General features: G+C 37.8%; 1 protein-coding gene across 2 annotated transcripts; it reads left to right on the plus strand.

The window, feature by feature from the left end:
• Positions 1-580: 580 nt before the first annotated feature.
• Positions 581-12163, plus strand: LOC106472901 (homeobox protein OTX2-like). Of its 2 annotated transcripts, none has more exons than XM_022401446.1 (3): positions 581-668; positions 8823-9007; positions 10744-12163. In XM_022401446.1, exons 1-3 carry the CDS (start codon positions 641-643, stop codon positions 11326-11328), a joined length of 798 nt encoding a protein of 265 aa, XP_022257154.1. In that variant the 5' UTR covers positions 581-640; the 3' UTR covers positions 11329-12163. The 2 variants fall into 2 exon arrangements, with proteins under 2 accessions (XP_022257154.1, XP_022257156.1); XM_022401448.1 differs by having other exon boundaries at positions 587-668; positions 8844-9007.
• Positions 12164-15330: the final 3167 nt, after the last annotated feature.

Below are 15330 nucleotides of genomic sequence, written 5' to 3' on the forward strand. Positions count from 1 at the left end.
TAACCTAAGTTAATTTAGGCATGTGAATAATGTTACGGCATTTCGACATTATATAGCCGCCTAATGGTATTTCTTTGGTTTACTGACCCAAGCTACACTGATGAGCCTTGAGTAGGCAAAACTGCAGTCCAAATTGTAAGGCCAGTCAAATAATGCATGAGACCCCTACGTCACAGATTCTCTTTGCAATTTTATCTCTGGTGAAAAAGAAAAGAAATAATGAACATATATAGACATTTAAGTTGTAAATTTAATGTAAGAAGTTAGAATTTAAAAAAGTCTAATCGTATCTATAACTATGTGACACAAACATTCTAAAACTTATGAGCGTTAATTCCGAAAACAGCTGAAACGATCAAACTTTGTGACACAAACAGTCTGAAAGATGGTTAATTCCGAAAACAGCTAAAACGATCAAAACTTGTGACACAAACAGTCTAAAAGACTGAGGGTTAATTTTGCCAACAAGAACAACTGGAGCTAGGATGAAATTGAAAATTTTTAATGCACTAGAACAAGGTTAAAAAATTTTCAGTTGTGAATAATTGTTTTATTTCGTATTTTTCTCTCTTTAGACAGAATTTCTAACAATACCCATTGTAGTTCATGGACCAAACTTCCAGACCGTCGCCATTATGAAATGGATGGAATGGGTTCCTACTTTATCTGTGAGTAAATTCTCGACTCTTTACAACAACTCTGGACTAATGTTCAAGATCAAATATCTTTATTTTTACAAACATTTTTCACCCTTTGTGAAAAATTTCTTTATTTTTACAGACATTTTTCGCCCTTTGTGAACAGTTTCTTTTTTTACTCGGAATTTCATGTTGTTTCATTACAATGATTTAAAATTTAAAACAATGAAATTTAGATGCATGTTTTTGTTTACTTTGTTTCTAGGTGGAACTTACAAACTTTATATTTTGAAGCATGTTAACAATCTTATGTGTTTTTCTGTGTAACTGTACTGTCACACAGCTTAAATAAGCTGTAATCGCAATGTAGTAACTTTATCTTTCAAATTAAAAAAGTAGCTTCTAGTTTAAAACAAAGAAACAATGCAGCATTGTGTTGAATATGTGGCAATGCTACTGTAAGTGAAGTTTGAAAAGACGTAAAGCTATGGATTACTGGTGATAACAAAACTGAAACCTGTTTAACCGGTACTTCGTACTTGCTGTATTTTATTGCACATTGCGCTGCTATTTAAAAAAAAAATCTATGTTCTGTATTCTTCGTCCTGGGTATTAGCGTTGAAGTGATACTTAACGGACCCTATACTATTCCACCATATTGTGGTCCTTAAGTGATACTCTACTCTTCGTCCTGGGTATTAGCGTTGAAGTGATACTTAACGGACCCTATACTATTCCACCATATTGTGGTCCTTAAGTGATACTCTACTCTTCGTCCATTTGGTAGTACTAATAAAATGATCCTTTACTCTGCTGCCATCTATTGGCCTTAAGAGGTACTCAGTTTTACGTCCAACTATACTAGTAGTTCCTAAACGACCCTTTACTCTATCGCTATCTAGTGGTTCATGAGGCATGCACTAAAAGCCGGAACGGAACAGGAACTCTGTACTACAGGTCGGAACCCTATCAATATCTTACTACTGCATAACAATAGTAACCCTACTTAAGAAAAACGTGACGAAATACCTATAGGTAGAGAAGGACACAGTTCTTATATCTACAACTGTCGGAGTTAACAGTAAACGAAGTAAAGACATGTTGCCTCGGGCAACTGAAAATAAACAAAACACGTAACACGTGCACGAAATAGTGTTCCATACTAACAACTGTTAGATACTTTCCTTTGAATATTTCACCAATTATTAAATAAATACTTGACATCATGTTCAGAAGAATTTAAGTAATATTATAGACATATTCGAATTTTTACTTAATATCGCTTAAGACTTCTTTACAACATGATATATTCAGTGTAATCCAAAACGACCTCCTAAACTTTACCATTTAGTTTTCGAAGTCTGGCTTCATTGAAAGTGGAGCTATATAGGCTACAAAATAGCCTCTCACCGAGGAGACACATAGCTACATCATAAAGTAAAATAATATATATATATATAGTTTATACGCATAATAAGTAGTTCCTTTTACGCAGCCGAAGCTACCTTGCATAATAGCCTCCCAACGGGGAAACACATAACAGTGAAAAAAAAAGGTAAAAAAAAATTACAAAACGATCTCCTAAGCTATACCATGTTGATTTTATTTAGAGTTCCAACTTTTTGATAAGTGAGCTATATAGGTTGCTGAATAGCCTCCAACCAGGGACACACATATAGAGTAAAAAATATATATTGTAAGCATGATAACTTGTCCATAACACTACTTCAACCCCACTCCTGAAATACAAAAGAATAGTAAAAAAATGTTAATTGGTAAGCAACCACTATGGAAGACTTTATTCAACAATCACCATCTCCGACTGTTCCTGTACTTTGTTTTTAAGTCTTCATTCTCTGTATGACAAATTTCTCCCTTTTTCATCTAGAATGAATTAGAAGGGCTTGCTGGCTCTCTAAAGTCAGCCAAGAAGTTATGTTCTGGTGACATCTGGGTCGAACCGCCTACAGTACAACACAACGACCTAATCCTGAAATCGAAGTCCATCGGGGATATACTTATTGTGGTTATTCCCCATGCTACTTTGAATTCCTCTCATGGAGTAATTGTTGAGAGGTGTTTACTTAACACCCCTGAGCCGGAGATTCTCGCTGGTTTCTCCAGTCAAGGAGTTTCAGCTGTGCGATGTATTTCTCTCTACTCGTAAAGACGGAATTATGCGTCCTACCCAGGCTCGTGTTTTGACATATACATCCCCATCTACACTTGCCTCTATCAAGGTGGGTTATCTCAACTGTAAGGTGTGGCCCTACATTCTTAACCATCTCAGACGTTTCCCATTTCAGTGGTTTGGACACTCTGAGACATCTTGTCGAGGGTCCTTGATGTGTGTTCGTTGTGGTGGCAACGGCCACGACGCCTACAAGTGTTAATTGGACTCTCACTGCGTCAATTGTGGTGGTTCCCACCCCTCTTACCTTCGATCTTGCTCTAAGTGGGTGGAGTAGAAAGAGGTACAACGTTTACCCTGAGGCTCGTAAGTTGTTGTCCCCTGTTCCATCTTGGACATATGCTGCTGCACTCCATTCCACTACTACAGTGGAAGTGTAGACAAATCTTTCCATGCCTCCCACAGAGTATAATATCTCACACCACGTAAAGAGTATTTTGCCCTCCGTGGACTCAAAAGTTGACAAGTCTATGTCTACTCCTGTCTCTGTCCCCACTATCGCATCCAGTGACTGCTCGGATCCCTTTCCTTCGGCCCCGAGGTGCAGAACCATTATTCAATCATGCACTCAGTCACTTGAGTCTCCTTCGTCTGACAGAGGTTGCCCAATCGGCCCAGGACAGGTTCCATGGAGGTTGACAGACCTCTTTTTACTAAAAATATATATATGTGGTCCCAAACAAACTGGTTCTCCTCCTTCAAAGTAAACATGGCCACTTTCATACATTGAAACTGTTGAGGTTTTTGTTCTAATTTGGATGACATTAAGGCCTTGGTCAATTCCTATCGTCCCGTGTGTCTCTCCTTACAGGAAACATTTCTCAGACCTGCCAATGCTGTCACCTTTTGTCTGTTTTCCTTATACCAGAAAACAGGTCGTGTGATGGACGAGTTCATAGAGGGTGGCGCTGCTGGTTGACACTCAATATGCCCCTGGAGGCTGTAGCTGTCTGTATCTCCATGGGTCATACCATCACTATATGCTCTCTTTACCTGTCACCAGGAGATATTTACGATCAATGAGACTTTGATGCTCTTATTTAACGGTTGCTGGCTCTTTTTTTATTGTTGGAAGACTTTAATGGACATAATCCCCTTTGGGATGATGTTGATATTGATGGGAGGAGTCGTTCTGTGGAGCATATGCTCTCAGATCACAACATTTCTAACTTCAGTACTGGTTCATTTACACATTTTCACACTCTTAGTCAGTCTTTTATTGTTATTGATCTATCCATTTGTTCCCCTTCACTTTTTCTCATTTTTCTTGGAGGGTGGACAATGACCCATGAGGTCGTGATCAATTCACCATCATTTTGGGGAAGTTCGGCCACAGCTCATGCCAATCAACTTGTGTTCCATGGTGGAAGCTGAAGCAAGCTGACTGGCTCTCCTTTACCACTCGGAACTTGATCCTGCTGTCGTTAGTCTTCCCACTATTAACGACTGCATGAAGGCAGTAACTGAATGTATTATTCAAGCAGCTGTTACTTCGATTCCCAAAACCTTGACATGTTTCCCATAGTATCTTCGTCCATGGTAGACTCCTTACTGCCAGCGGGTTCAGAAGGCTCAGAAACAGGCCTGGGATATCTTTTGCAGGTATTCCACTCTTCCTAACCACATTAATGTTCAACAGGCTCGTGCCCTTGCCTGGCTGATCAGACGTCAAAGCCAGACGGAATCTTGGATTATGTTTACTACCATCATCTCTTTTGCCATCACTTACAGGGTCGTCTGGGACAGGATTTGGAAAGTTATTGGGAATTATGCTTCCATCCACTTTCGATCTTGTTTTCCAATTGCCAGGAAGTTGCTTATGTTCAGGACATCGCTCACACCCTTGAGGAGTGCTTTTCTAACCTTTCCAGCAATTCTGTCTCTTCTTCTGCCTTCTTGGCCATCAAGTCACGGGCTGAGCAATTGCCACTCTCTTTTCGGGTAGATTGACCCAATGACTATAATCGTCCATTTACCCTGGTGGAACTTAAACTAACTCTTCATTTGTCTGGCAGTACATCATTTGGATGTGATGACATTCATTATGAGATGGTTCTCATTATCATCAGATTTTTGGAGAGGATGGTTAATGTCTGTCTTGTTTGGTTATTTGAATCAAACAACCTCTTCTCGCCTATCTAATATGGGTTTCGTCGACAATGCTTCACCGTGCATTGCCTAATTCATCTTGAAACCTCAATCAGCGAAGCCTTCCTCAAGAGGGAGCATCTTGTGTCCGTTTTATTTGATCTTGAGGAGGCTTACGACACTATGTGGAAGTATGGCATTTTACGGACCTCCATTCCTATGGGTTGTATTGCCATTTGCCCATTAAGCTTAGATCCTTACCACAGCATTCCACCTGGGGTTGTGTCTTTCTTCTTCAGTGGGCTTTGCTCTTTGAGAATTGGTGGTCTGCCATTCTTCCATTTAGCCTTCATATCCAGGCACAGCTGGCCGAATTGGGTCTGTCATTGGATAATGTTTCTGAATGTGATGATTAGCTCATACCTCCATGGCTCATTACCACCCTATCTGTGACCTTTCCTTGAGTCGTGTGAGGATGACAGATAATCGCGATTGGAAGTACCGTCATCTCTCTTTTGTCAAACGTCTATCGAACCATTCTTCGAAATCAGGCGACTCTGTGGGCTCTGCCATGGTTTATTGTGGCTCAGTGGTTGCTCACAGGATCCCATCTACAGTTTATCTCTTCACTGCTGAGTTGTATGCCATTTATCTTGCCTTGGATCACCTAGAAGCTAAGCAATGCATTAATTACACTGTTTAAACTGGCACTCTTGGCTCTCTACTGGCCCTGGAATCACTTAATGTGAGTTCTCACTCTGTTCTCTTAGACATTCAGAAACGACTAGCCCACTTTTCCCTGTCTTCCATTTCTAACCAGATTTTCTGAATACCTGGCCATGTCGGTATTCATGGGAACGAGCTTGCTGACACTGCAGCTAAGTCCATCTGCTCTGACATTATCGCAGCTGTGCCTCTCCCATATATGGACTTCGGTCCTTTGATCAAAGCACGGCTTCACGCCAATTGGCAGTCGATTTGGTGTGAGCAAATTCGCAACAAGCTTTTCCAAATCAAACCTTCTATTGTTCTTTAACCATCTAGTTTCCATAAGGATTGGAGAGAGGAAGCTGTATTGTCTAGGCTATACATTGGTCACAGTTTATTTACTCTAGTATTTTTTTTTATTTATGTGAGACTGATCCGCCTTTACTTTTGTGCTGTCGTTACGACTCTGAGCAGCGGAAACGTTTTAGCCATGTCTTTTCTAAGGATTTACCTTTGACATTGGACAGTGTCATTGGCGATGGTGACACCGCCCAGCTTGCTTGTGTTTTTAGATTTTTGCGGGCCATTGGTCTTTTTAATTCTATTTAATTTTTACCTGTTTTTTGTGGCATTGTTTAGCTGTTAGTCTGTTTTCATTTAATTTTTATAGAGTTTTATTTCTCTTTGCCTTTCTAATGGTTGTAAGGCGCAAGTAGCCTTGCTGCTTTGAGCCATTAAACTCCAAACAACCAACTCTTACGTAACAGATGATGGCACTCCTGTTTGTCAGGTCCGCCACACTGGCCAAAACCACTGGGTGTTTTCATTGCGGAGCGATTATGGATCTAATCCATATTTTGGATCCTCTTTTAGATTTCAGTAACCCCCAAGCATGTCTTCAAATTCAGTTATGTCAATTATACGGTAAAGATAAAAAACAACAACATATTTTACTAAGAATGCCTTATGTGTAGCAGCAGAATGATGGTAACAACTGTGGTAGTTCCTTCATACAGTGGGGACAGGTAATACAGAAGTAAACCTTAAGCAGGAATATAAGATCACATTTGATGGATTGTCTAGAAGAGGGGGCGCCAGCTCTTTTCCCTCAGTTGTAAAGTGTATGAGTATTATCAATGTTCAATAACATTAACTTGTAATTGTGGGCTTCCAGGGGCCGCAAGAGAAGTGATTAGATGACACAGTGGGATGTCAGAATCCTGTAAATTATTATATCATAAACACTGCGTACGAGTAAGAAGGGGTCATCAAGGTATCTGGTTATGTAGCAATTGTAAAGAGGGTCTAGTGGATAAAAGTGAAGCAAATGGGAATGAAATAGTTAGTTTTATCTTATTGTGTCTTCTAATTTAAATTTAATTTATAAATACGCTTATTTATTTGTAAATAAAATTAATATATTACACTGTAAACTGAGATAGTTTGTGTTGCGCAAAGCTACACGAGGGCTATCTGCGCTAGCCGTCCTTAATTTAGCAGTGTAAGATTAGAGGGAAGGCAGCTAGTCATCACCACTCACCGCCAACTCTTGGGCTACTCTTTTACCAACGAATAGTGGGATTGACCGATCCATTATAACGCCCCCACGGCTGAAAGGGCGAGCATGTTTGGTGGGACGGGCATAGGAACCCGCCACCCGCAGATTGCGAGTCGACTACCTTAACCACCTGGCCATGCTGGGCCAACTGAGATAGTGTTTACCAATTGTTGATTATATATGAATATCAACAATGTCGGATAACATAACTGTGCAATTACCTTTATACTATAAAATGGTAGAGGTTTATAGATGATCATGTTTCATAACAAACTCTACAAATGTCTTTACTCTTATCAGGTCCCACAAGTAGAAGTTTTCAGATATCAAGACAACTAACGAATGACTAAAGAACTAGGTTATGTAATACCAACATGTGTTGTACAACGATCAGATTGTTTAACTTGTCATTACAAATAAATATATTAACTTGTCTAAAAGCAGAATCTCAAAATAAAATAAATATAATAAAATATTTTTTCCATTTTATGTATCTCATGAGGAATAATCTCAAGTAGTGTTATGGACAAGTTATTATTAACATAAAATATATTTTTTACTCAATTATAAATCTATGTGTTTCCCCGGAGGGAGGCTATTGTGCAAGACACTCTAAAACCCGGAACGCAAAATAAAATTAACATGGTATAATATAGGAGGTCGTTTTGTAATTTATGTTATATATCTTCTAAAAAAGAATCGTAAGTAGTGTTATGGATAAGTTATTATGCACACACAATATATATATTACTTTATAATGTTATGTGTTACCCCGTTGGAAGCTATTATGCAAGGTATGTTCGACTGCGTAAAGGAACTAGTTATTATGCGCATAATATATATTTTTTACTTTATAATGTAGCTACGTGTTTCCGTAATGAGAGTCTATTTTACAACCTATATAGCTCAACTTTCAATGAAGTTGAAAACCAAATGTAAAGTTTACGAGGTCGTAATTACAAGTTAGACTGTTTTATAAATTATTTTTTGTCTGTAATATTACATAACTTTTTATTTACCTAATATCAGTAAATTTATTTAGCAATTCATGAAAAATGTACTTCGTGCACGTGTTATAACGTGCAACTTAGCTTTACCACGTGTCCCCCACTTTTATAGGTACAAGGGTTATGTCGTACCATGAGACATTCCATCAGGTTTGTTCACCTGGTTATACACATGGCTTTTAGTACATTCATTAAATGATGTTCATCTCTTCGAACATCTATACTAGTAGCTTCTAAATGACCCTTTCCTCTCCGCCATCTATTGGCCTTAGGAGGTACAAGGTTTTTCCCCATCTATACTAGTAGTTTCAAAATGGTACTTCTATCTAACGATGTATAAGTGATCATTAGCTCAACCGCCATCTAGTGGTCCTTCAATGATACACAATATTCTATTGAGGAACATTCGAAAATAAACACTTTTTCTAAATATGTATTCAGCTAATATTGCATATTAAAATATGCAATACCTTTAGAACCCGCTTTAAACCAATGGAGATTTTGATATTTCTGTTTTCACTTCAATCTAAGTTAAACTGACATCTTACGCTCCTCTTTATGGAATTAAATTAGCTTGAGTAAAACCACGTGTTCGTAATTCAAACTACACTATTGTGCCTTTTATGTACTAGCTCCACTCTCATCCTCTCCAGCGGCTTCTGCAGCCAATTCTCGGAAGCAGCGAAGGGAAAGGACGACATTTACAAGAGCTCAGTTGGACATTCTGGAATCATTATTCACTAAAACCCGTTATCCCGATATTTTCATGCGGGAGGAGGTCGCGATGAAGATTAATCTACCGGAGTCCAGAGTCCAGGTAAGAGGTTTAAATACTAATCTTCTGGGACCCAGAGCACAAGTGATATGTTTAAATATTAATCTTCTGGAGTCCAGAGTACAAGTGAGATGTTTAAATATTAATATACCGGAGTCCAGGTAAGAGGTTTAAATACTAATCTTCTGGGATCCAGAGTACAAGTGAGATGTTTAAATATTAATATACCGGAGTCCAGAGTCCAGGTAAGAGGTTTAAATGATAATCTTTTGGGATCCAGAGTACAAGTGAGATGCTTGGATATTAATATTCTGGAGTCCAGAGTACAAGTGAGATGCTTGGATATTAATATTCTGGAGTCCAGAGTACAGGTAAGAGGTTTAAATGATAATATTCTGGGATCTAGAGCACAAGTGATATGTTTAAATATTAATATACCAGAGTCCAGGTAAGAGGTTTAAATGATAATCTTCTGGAGTCCAGAGTACAAGTGAGATGTTTAAATATTAATATACCGGAGTCCAGAGTCCAGGTAAGAGGTTTAAATGATAATTATCTGGGATCTATAGTACAAGTGAGATGTTTAAATATTAATATACCGGAGTCCAGAGTCCAGGTAAGAGGTTTAAATGATAATCTTCTGGAATCCAGAGTACAAGTGAGATGTTTAAATATTAATATACCGGAGTCCAGAGTCCAGGTAAGAGGTTTAAATGATAATTATCTGGGATCTATAGTACAAATGAGATGTTTAAATATTAATATACCAGAGTCCAGGTAAGAGGTTTAAATGATAATCTTCTGGAGTCCAGAGTACAAGTGAGATACTTAAACGTCAGTATTCCGGAGACCAAAGTACGGGTAAAATGTTCAAATGTTGGTTGGGTTTAAAATATAGATAACAACTTTAAACTCTGATATAAATTACAAGGTCCAGATAACAGATCCCTTATAGATTTATGGAAACTTTATGACGTTCAGAGAAAAGATAAGACATTTAAATCTTAGCGTACTTACGAGAATACATCATAGGTAAGAATTGGAAATTTGTGTTAAACCTGACAAAGTAAAACAAGCGGGAATCCTCAATAACCGCGGCACTTGAAATTCTTTTAGGCAGGAATGGAGTAAATTAATCCTATTAGCAAGCAATATCAAGCGTAGGGCGCGCGTATACTCTAGTCGATTTTATTACTCATCAGGATCTCTACCAGTCTACCCTCAAATTGAAACTCTTTTAGGCAGGACTACAGCAAATTAATCTGTGAGACCTTGGGCGTGGTCAAATATATTAACCGAAAGGGTTTGACCTCCTTAGTCCAAAATTGTAATTAGGTCTCAAGAGATGACGGAGCCATGAGCTAAAGATTTGTACTTGAAAAAAACAACCTCAGAGCCATTCTATGAGCCGCCATGCCGCGTCTAATAAGTAAAAATTGGTTGGATTTTTGAAAAATTTTAATTAGAAGGCGTGTCTGTGTTTCTAAACAGCTGTTTTCTGTTAGAAAGTATTTGAAATAGATATACTTATATATATCTTTTGATGTACATCAACTGAGAAATTAACAAGAATATCTTAAAACATTTGTCTTTAGTATTTAACCTTTTGATTTATACTAATTACACCTTACGTAGAGATGTAGAATTGGACGTTTCAAGTAAATTTGTTTTCATTTCAGTCCTCTTTAGGAACAACACTGCTGTAAATAAAATTTATTGAAGAAAATCACGTGTTTTAACAACCAATCAAATGTCTTTCAACCGTTTTTGTGTGCTAGGTGTGGTTTAAAAACCGTCGTGCCAAATGTCGTCAGCAGCAACAGCACCAGAACGATGGGTCATCGACGAAGAGCTCGCGCTCCAAGAAAACCAAACTTTCCCATCCAGCCACAACATCTCCAGATACGAACTCCCGAAACTCTGTGTACAAACCAGCTCCCTTAACTCCTGCTCCGGCTCCCTCTCCGTCTCCTGTGACATCAAACGGCACAGGCTCGATGTGGAGTCCAGCCATGACCCCGATGTCGGATCTGATGTACGGTAGCAGCTGCATGCAGAGATCGTCCTACCAAATGACCAACAACTGCTATTCTCAGGGTTACGGATCGTCGTCCTACTATGGAAACATGAGTATGGATTATCTACCGCCACCAATACCGCATGCGCAGTTGAGCGTCTCTACGGTGAATTCCTTGAGCCAGATGAACATACCCGTGATGACGTCACATATGAACTCCGTAGGTTTACCGTCTGCACAGCCTTTAACCCCGCGAACTCCCCCTATAAACGGAAATATTTCAGCAACCGAATGTTTAGATTATGGCTTTGAGAAGCCGCCTACGTGGAAGTTTCAGGTATTGTGATAGGGGTGTTTACTGTGACGACATCTTAGTCAGAATTATTTGTATCGGTACAAACTAACTTTTGGATACGTTTCCAACATCTCACAAAGAAGGAGTTGGATTTACTTGGATTTCTTCCTTGTAACCACTCAGTCGAAACTATTTTCACGAATAAAGGATAATTTGATTTTCTTTTTTTCATAAGTGTTAACCAGATGGAAAATTTTGAAGTTAGGATTTGAACCACAAATTTCGTAACCGAATCTTAATATCGTTTAGTTTAATTTGTTTTACGTGATACATAGCTTCAAAGACAGTGACAAACTGTGATATTATTCATGATATACTAATGATACATAGGAAACTATATGACTGAGTGTGATGAGCGGTATCTGCGATCAAGAATTCAGTCTAGAAACTAACAACGTTGATAACAAAATAAAATTCCTGTCATAATGGAATTGAGTTAATTTTGTTTCCTAGAAGTGAATCTCAGATTTACAGATAAGTCACGTTAAACAAGTTCCTTCTCTGGTAAGGCTATAACATTCACTATTCTACTCGCCCTTCTGATTCGATAGAGCAATCTTCTAGAATACAGAATAATTACGACATATTTAATAATGCTGTCTTGTAAACCGTGATAAGATCTAAAAAATAAACTAAAAATCAATAAAGCCGGATGTCAGAGATTTATAACTTCCCTTCGATACAAACATGTTGTTGCGTAGATCTTCACTTGATTACTCTTTGTTTTTACTTTACATTCGAACAATCGCACGTGGAGTGACTATGGTTACACTCTTTAAAAAGTTTACTGTTTACTGGCAGCCCATTGTACATTGTATTCTTTCTGTTTATTGGCAAATAAAACTGACCATTATATAACAAGGTTTCCTCTGCTCACTAACACATAAAATTGACCAGTATATATTGACGTTTTTCTGTCTATTGACAGATAAAACTGACCAGTATGCCTTGAGGATTTTTCTGTTCAATGACATATAAAACTGACCAGTATGCCTTGAGGATTTTTCTGTTCAATGACATATAAAGCTGATCAGTATACCTTGAGAAATTTTCTGTTCAATTAAATATAAGACTGACCAGTATATCTTGAAGTATTTTCTGTTCAATAACAGATAAAATTGACCAGTATATCTTGAGGAAATAAACCTGACCAGTATACCTTGAGGATTTTTCTGTTCAACGACATATAAAACTGACCATTATACCTTGAGAAGTTTTCTGTTCAATTAAATATAAGACTGACCAGTATATCTTGAAATATTTTCTGTTCATTAACAGATAAAACTGACCAGTATATCTTGAAATGTTTTTTTGTTCAATAACAGATAAAATTGACCAGTATATCTTGAGGAGATAAACCTGACCAGTATACCTTGAGGATTTTTCTGTTCAACGACATATAAAACTGACCATTATACCTTGAGGAGTTTTCTGTTTATCAACAGATAAAACTGACCAGTATACTTTGAGGAGTTTTCTGTTCAATGAAATATATAACTGACCATTATACCTTGAGGAGATTTCGGTTCAATGACAGATAAAACTGACCAGTTTACATTGAGGAGTTTTCTATACAATGATATATAAAACTGAGAACTTTTCTGTATAATGACTGATGAAACTGACCAGTTTAAGTTGAGGAGTTTACTTTAGAATGATAAATAAAACTGACCAGTACACGTTAACGTTTTTCTGTCTATTGACGTATAAGACTGACCAGTATACCTTGAGGATTTTTCTTTTTCAATGACACATAAAACTGAACAGTATACCTTGGGGTGTTTTCAGTTCAATGACATATAGAATTGACCAGTATACGATGAGGATTTTTTGTTTAATAGCATATAAAAGTGACCAGTATACATTGACGTTTTTCTGTCTATTGACATATGACACTGACCAGTATACCTTGAGGAATTTTCTATTCAACGATATATAAAACTGGCCATTATATTTTGAGGATTTTTCTGTTTAATGATACAAAAAACTGACAAGTATGCATTGACGTTTTTCTATCTATTAACATGTAACACTGACTAGTACACGTTGAGGATTCTTTTTTTCTCTTCAATTACAGATAAAATTGACCAACATACGTTGAGAATTTTTTTTGTTCAATGACAGATAAAAGTGACCAGTATACATTGATGTTTTTCTGTCTATTGACATATGACACTGAGCAGTATACCTTGAGGATTTTTCTGTGAATTGAAAGATAAAGTGACCACTATACGGGGTGTACCAGAAGTCTGGACCCACGGGGAAAAACGCCCAGTTTAATCTTAATTTATTTATTATTCATTAACAACAGTACACATATCAATTCTTGGTATACTGTGCCATCAGGGAATTTCTTTCCTGAAATATGTACAACTGATATTAGAAAGGTGTTTAACTTTAAGAATATAATATCTATTTTCTCTATGGGTCCAGACTTCTGGGACACCCTGTACTTTGTTTTGGTTTTTTTTCTGTATATTAAAGGGTAAAATGGACCAATATACGTAGATATTTTTTCTGTTGATTTACAGAAACAACCAACCATTATATGTTGACTTTTTTCTGTTTTCTGGCGGATAAAACTGAGCAGTATACGTCATAGTTTCTCTAATCATTATCATTTGTCAGATAAAAAGCTAAAACTGGTTTCTCATTGGCTGAACTCCAACATCAATAGAACGTGTTGAGTGTTTCGTCACAGGTATAGATTTATTTCTCCTTAAACGGTTAGTTAAGGGCTTATATTGGTTTAAATTCAGGATTCGATCCCTTCAGTGGACACAGCCAAGATAGCCAATGTGCAGCTTTGCCGCTTAACAACAGCAACAGCAAAAAATTAAAGTATAATTACACAGATAAATTACGTCGTCATTGTTTCGGAAAGTAGCAACTGTGCCATCTGGTGAGGCCTAGCTGGTTGAAAAAGCTCTCATTAACATCCCAAGAAACTAATGTTATTTTTTATTTCATTGCAACACTTGATATAATAGACAGGTTGAAATTACCCACAGTCGTAGAGGCTTGTTCTCCCGATATGTTTCAAAATTTACAATTTTGAGACATTATGGAAAATTCCTGCGCACGTGTTTGACCCGCGTCTGTCTCTGAGCGCAGACTGGTTTTTGTTTGTTTGTCGTTTATACGTAAGTTCTTGCTACGTTTCACACGAACTGTCGTTACAAAATTAAAATATTGCTCAAGATATTCGAGAAAGATCTGATTGGTCAGACCAATAAATGGCATGACATAGAAAGTGAAGCAAAATGAAACTGGTAATATGATGCAATAAATTTGCTTTGTTTTTGAATTTCGCGCAAAGCTACTCGAGGGCTATCTTGCGCTAGCAACCCATAATATAGCAGTGATAGAATAGCGGGAAAGCAGCTAATTAACAGCACCTACCGTCAACTCTTGGGCTACTATTTTACCAACGAATAGTGGGATTGACCATCACATTATAACGCCCATACGGGGATTCGAAACAGTGACTCGCAGTCGAACGCCCTAACCACCAGGCCATTCTAGGCTTAACCACAGTAAGTTTGTTTGTTTGGTTTTTAACGCTAAGTTACACATTAGGCTACCTATGACCTGTCCACCAGGGGAATCGAACCTCGGATTTTAAGTTCGTAAATTTGCCGCTGACCCACTGGAGGGGGGGGGGGGAGTAGAGAGCCGCTTCCTAATGTTAAAACTGCTCCGAAGTCATGCGTGTGCAAAATGTATTGCGCGAGGTATCTTGAGACAGAGCTGATTGGTCAATCCAGAAAATCATAAAGTTTATGCATTGATAAACAATTTTGTAATATTAGAGCCCGAGGGTAGCCTAGTGGTAACGTATCGAACTATGGACCCTAGGGTCCAGGGTTCGAGATGTGCATTATAAGAGTGAAAGTCAATACCGCTGGCGACTGATTACGTTTCTTCTTATAGGTCTCTAAGTGGTTGTTTAGTTAACTGTGTACATAAAGTAAGGTCATAACGGCCTTAAGG

Source organism: Limulus polyphemus, unplaced genomic scaffold (genome assembly GCF_000517525.1).
Source record: "Limulus polyphemus unplaced genomic scaffold, Limulus_polyphemus-2.1.2 Scaffold5715, whole genome shotgun sequence".
NCBI classification, from domain to species: domain Eukaryota; kingdom Metazoa; phylum Arthropoda; class Merostomata; order Xiphosura; family Limulidae; genus Limulus; species Limulus polyphemus.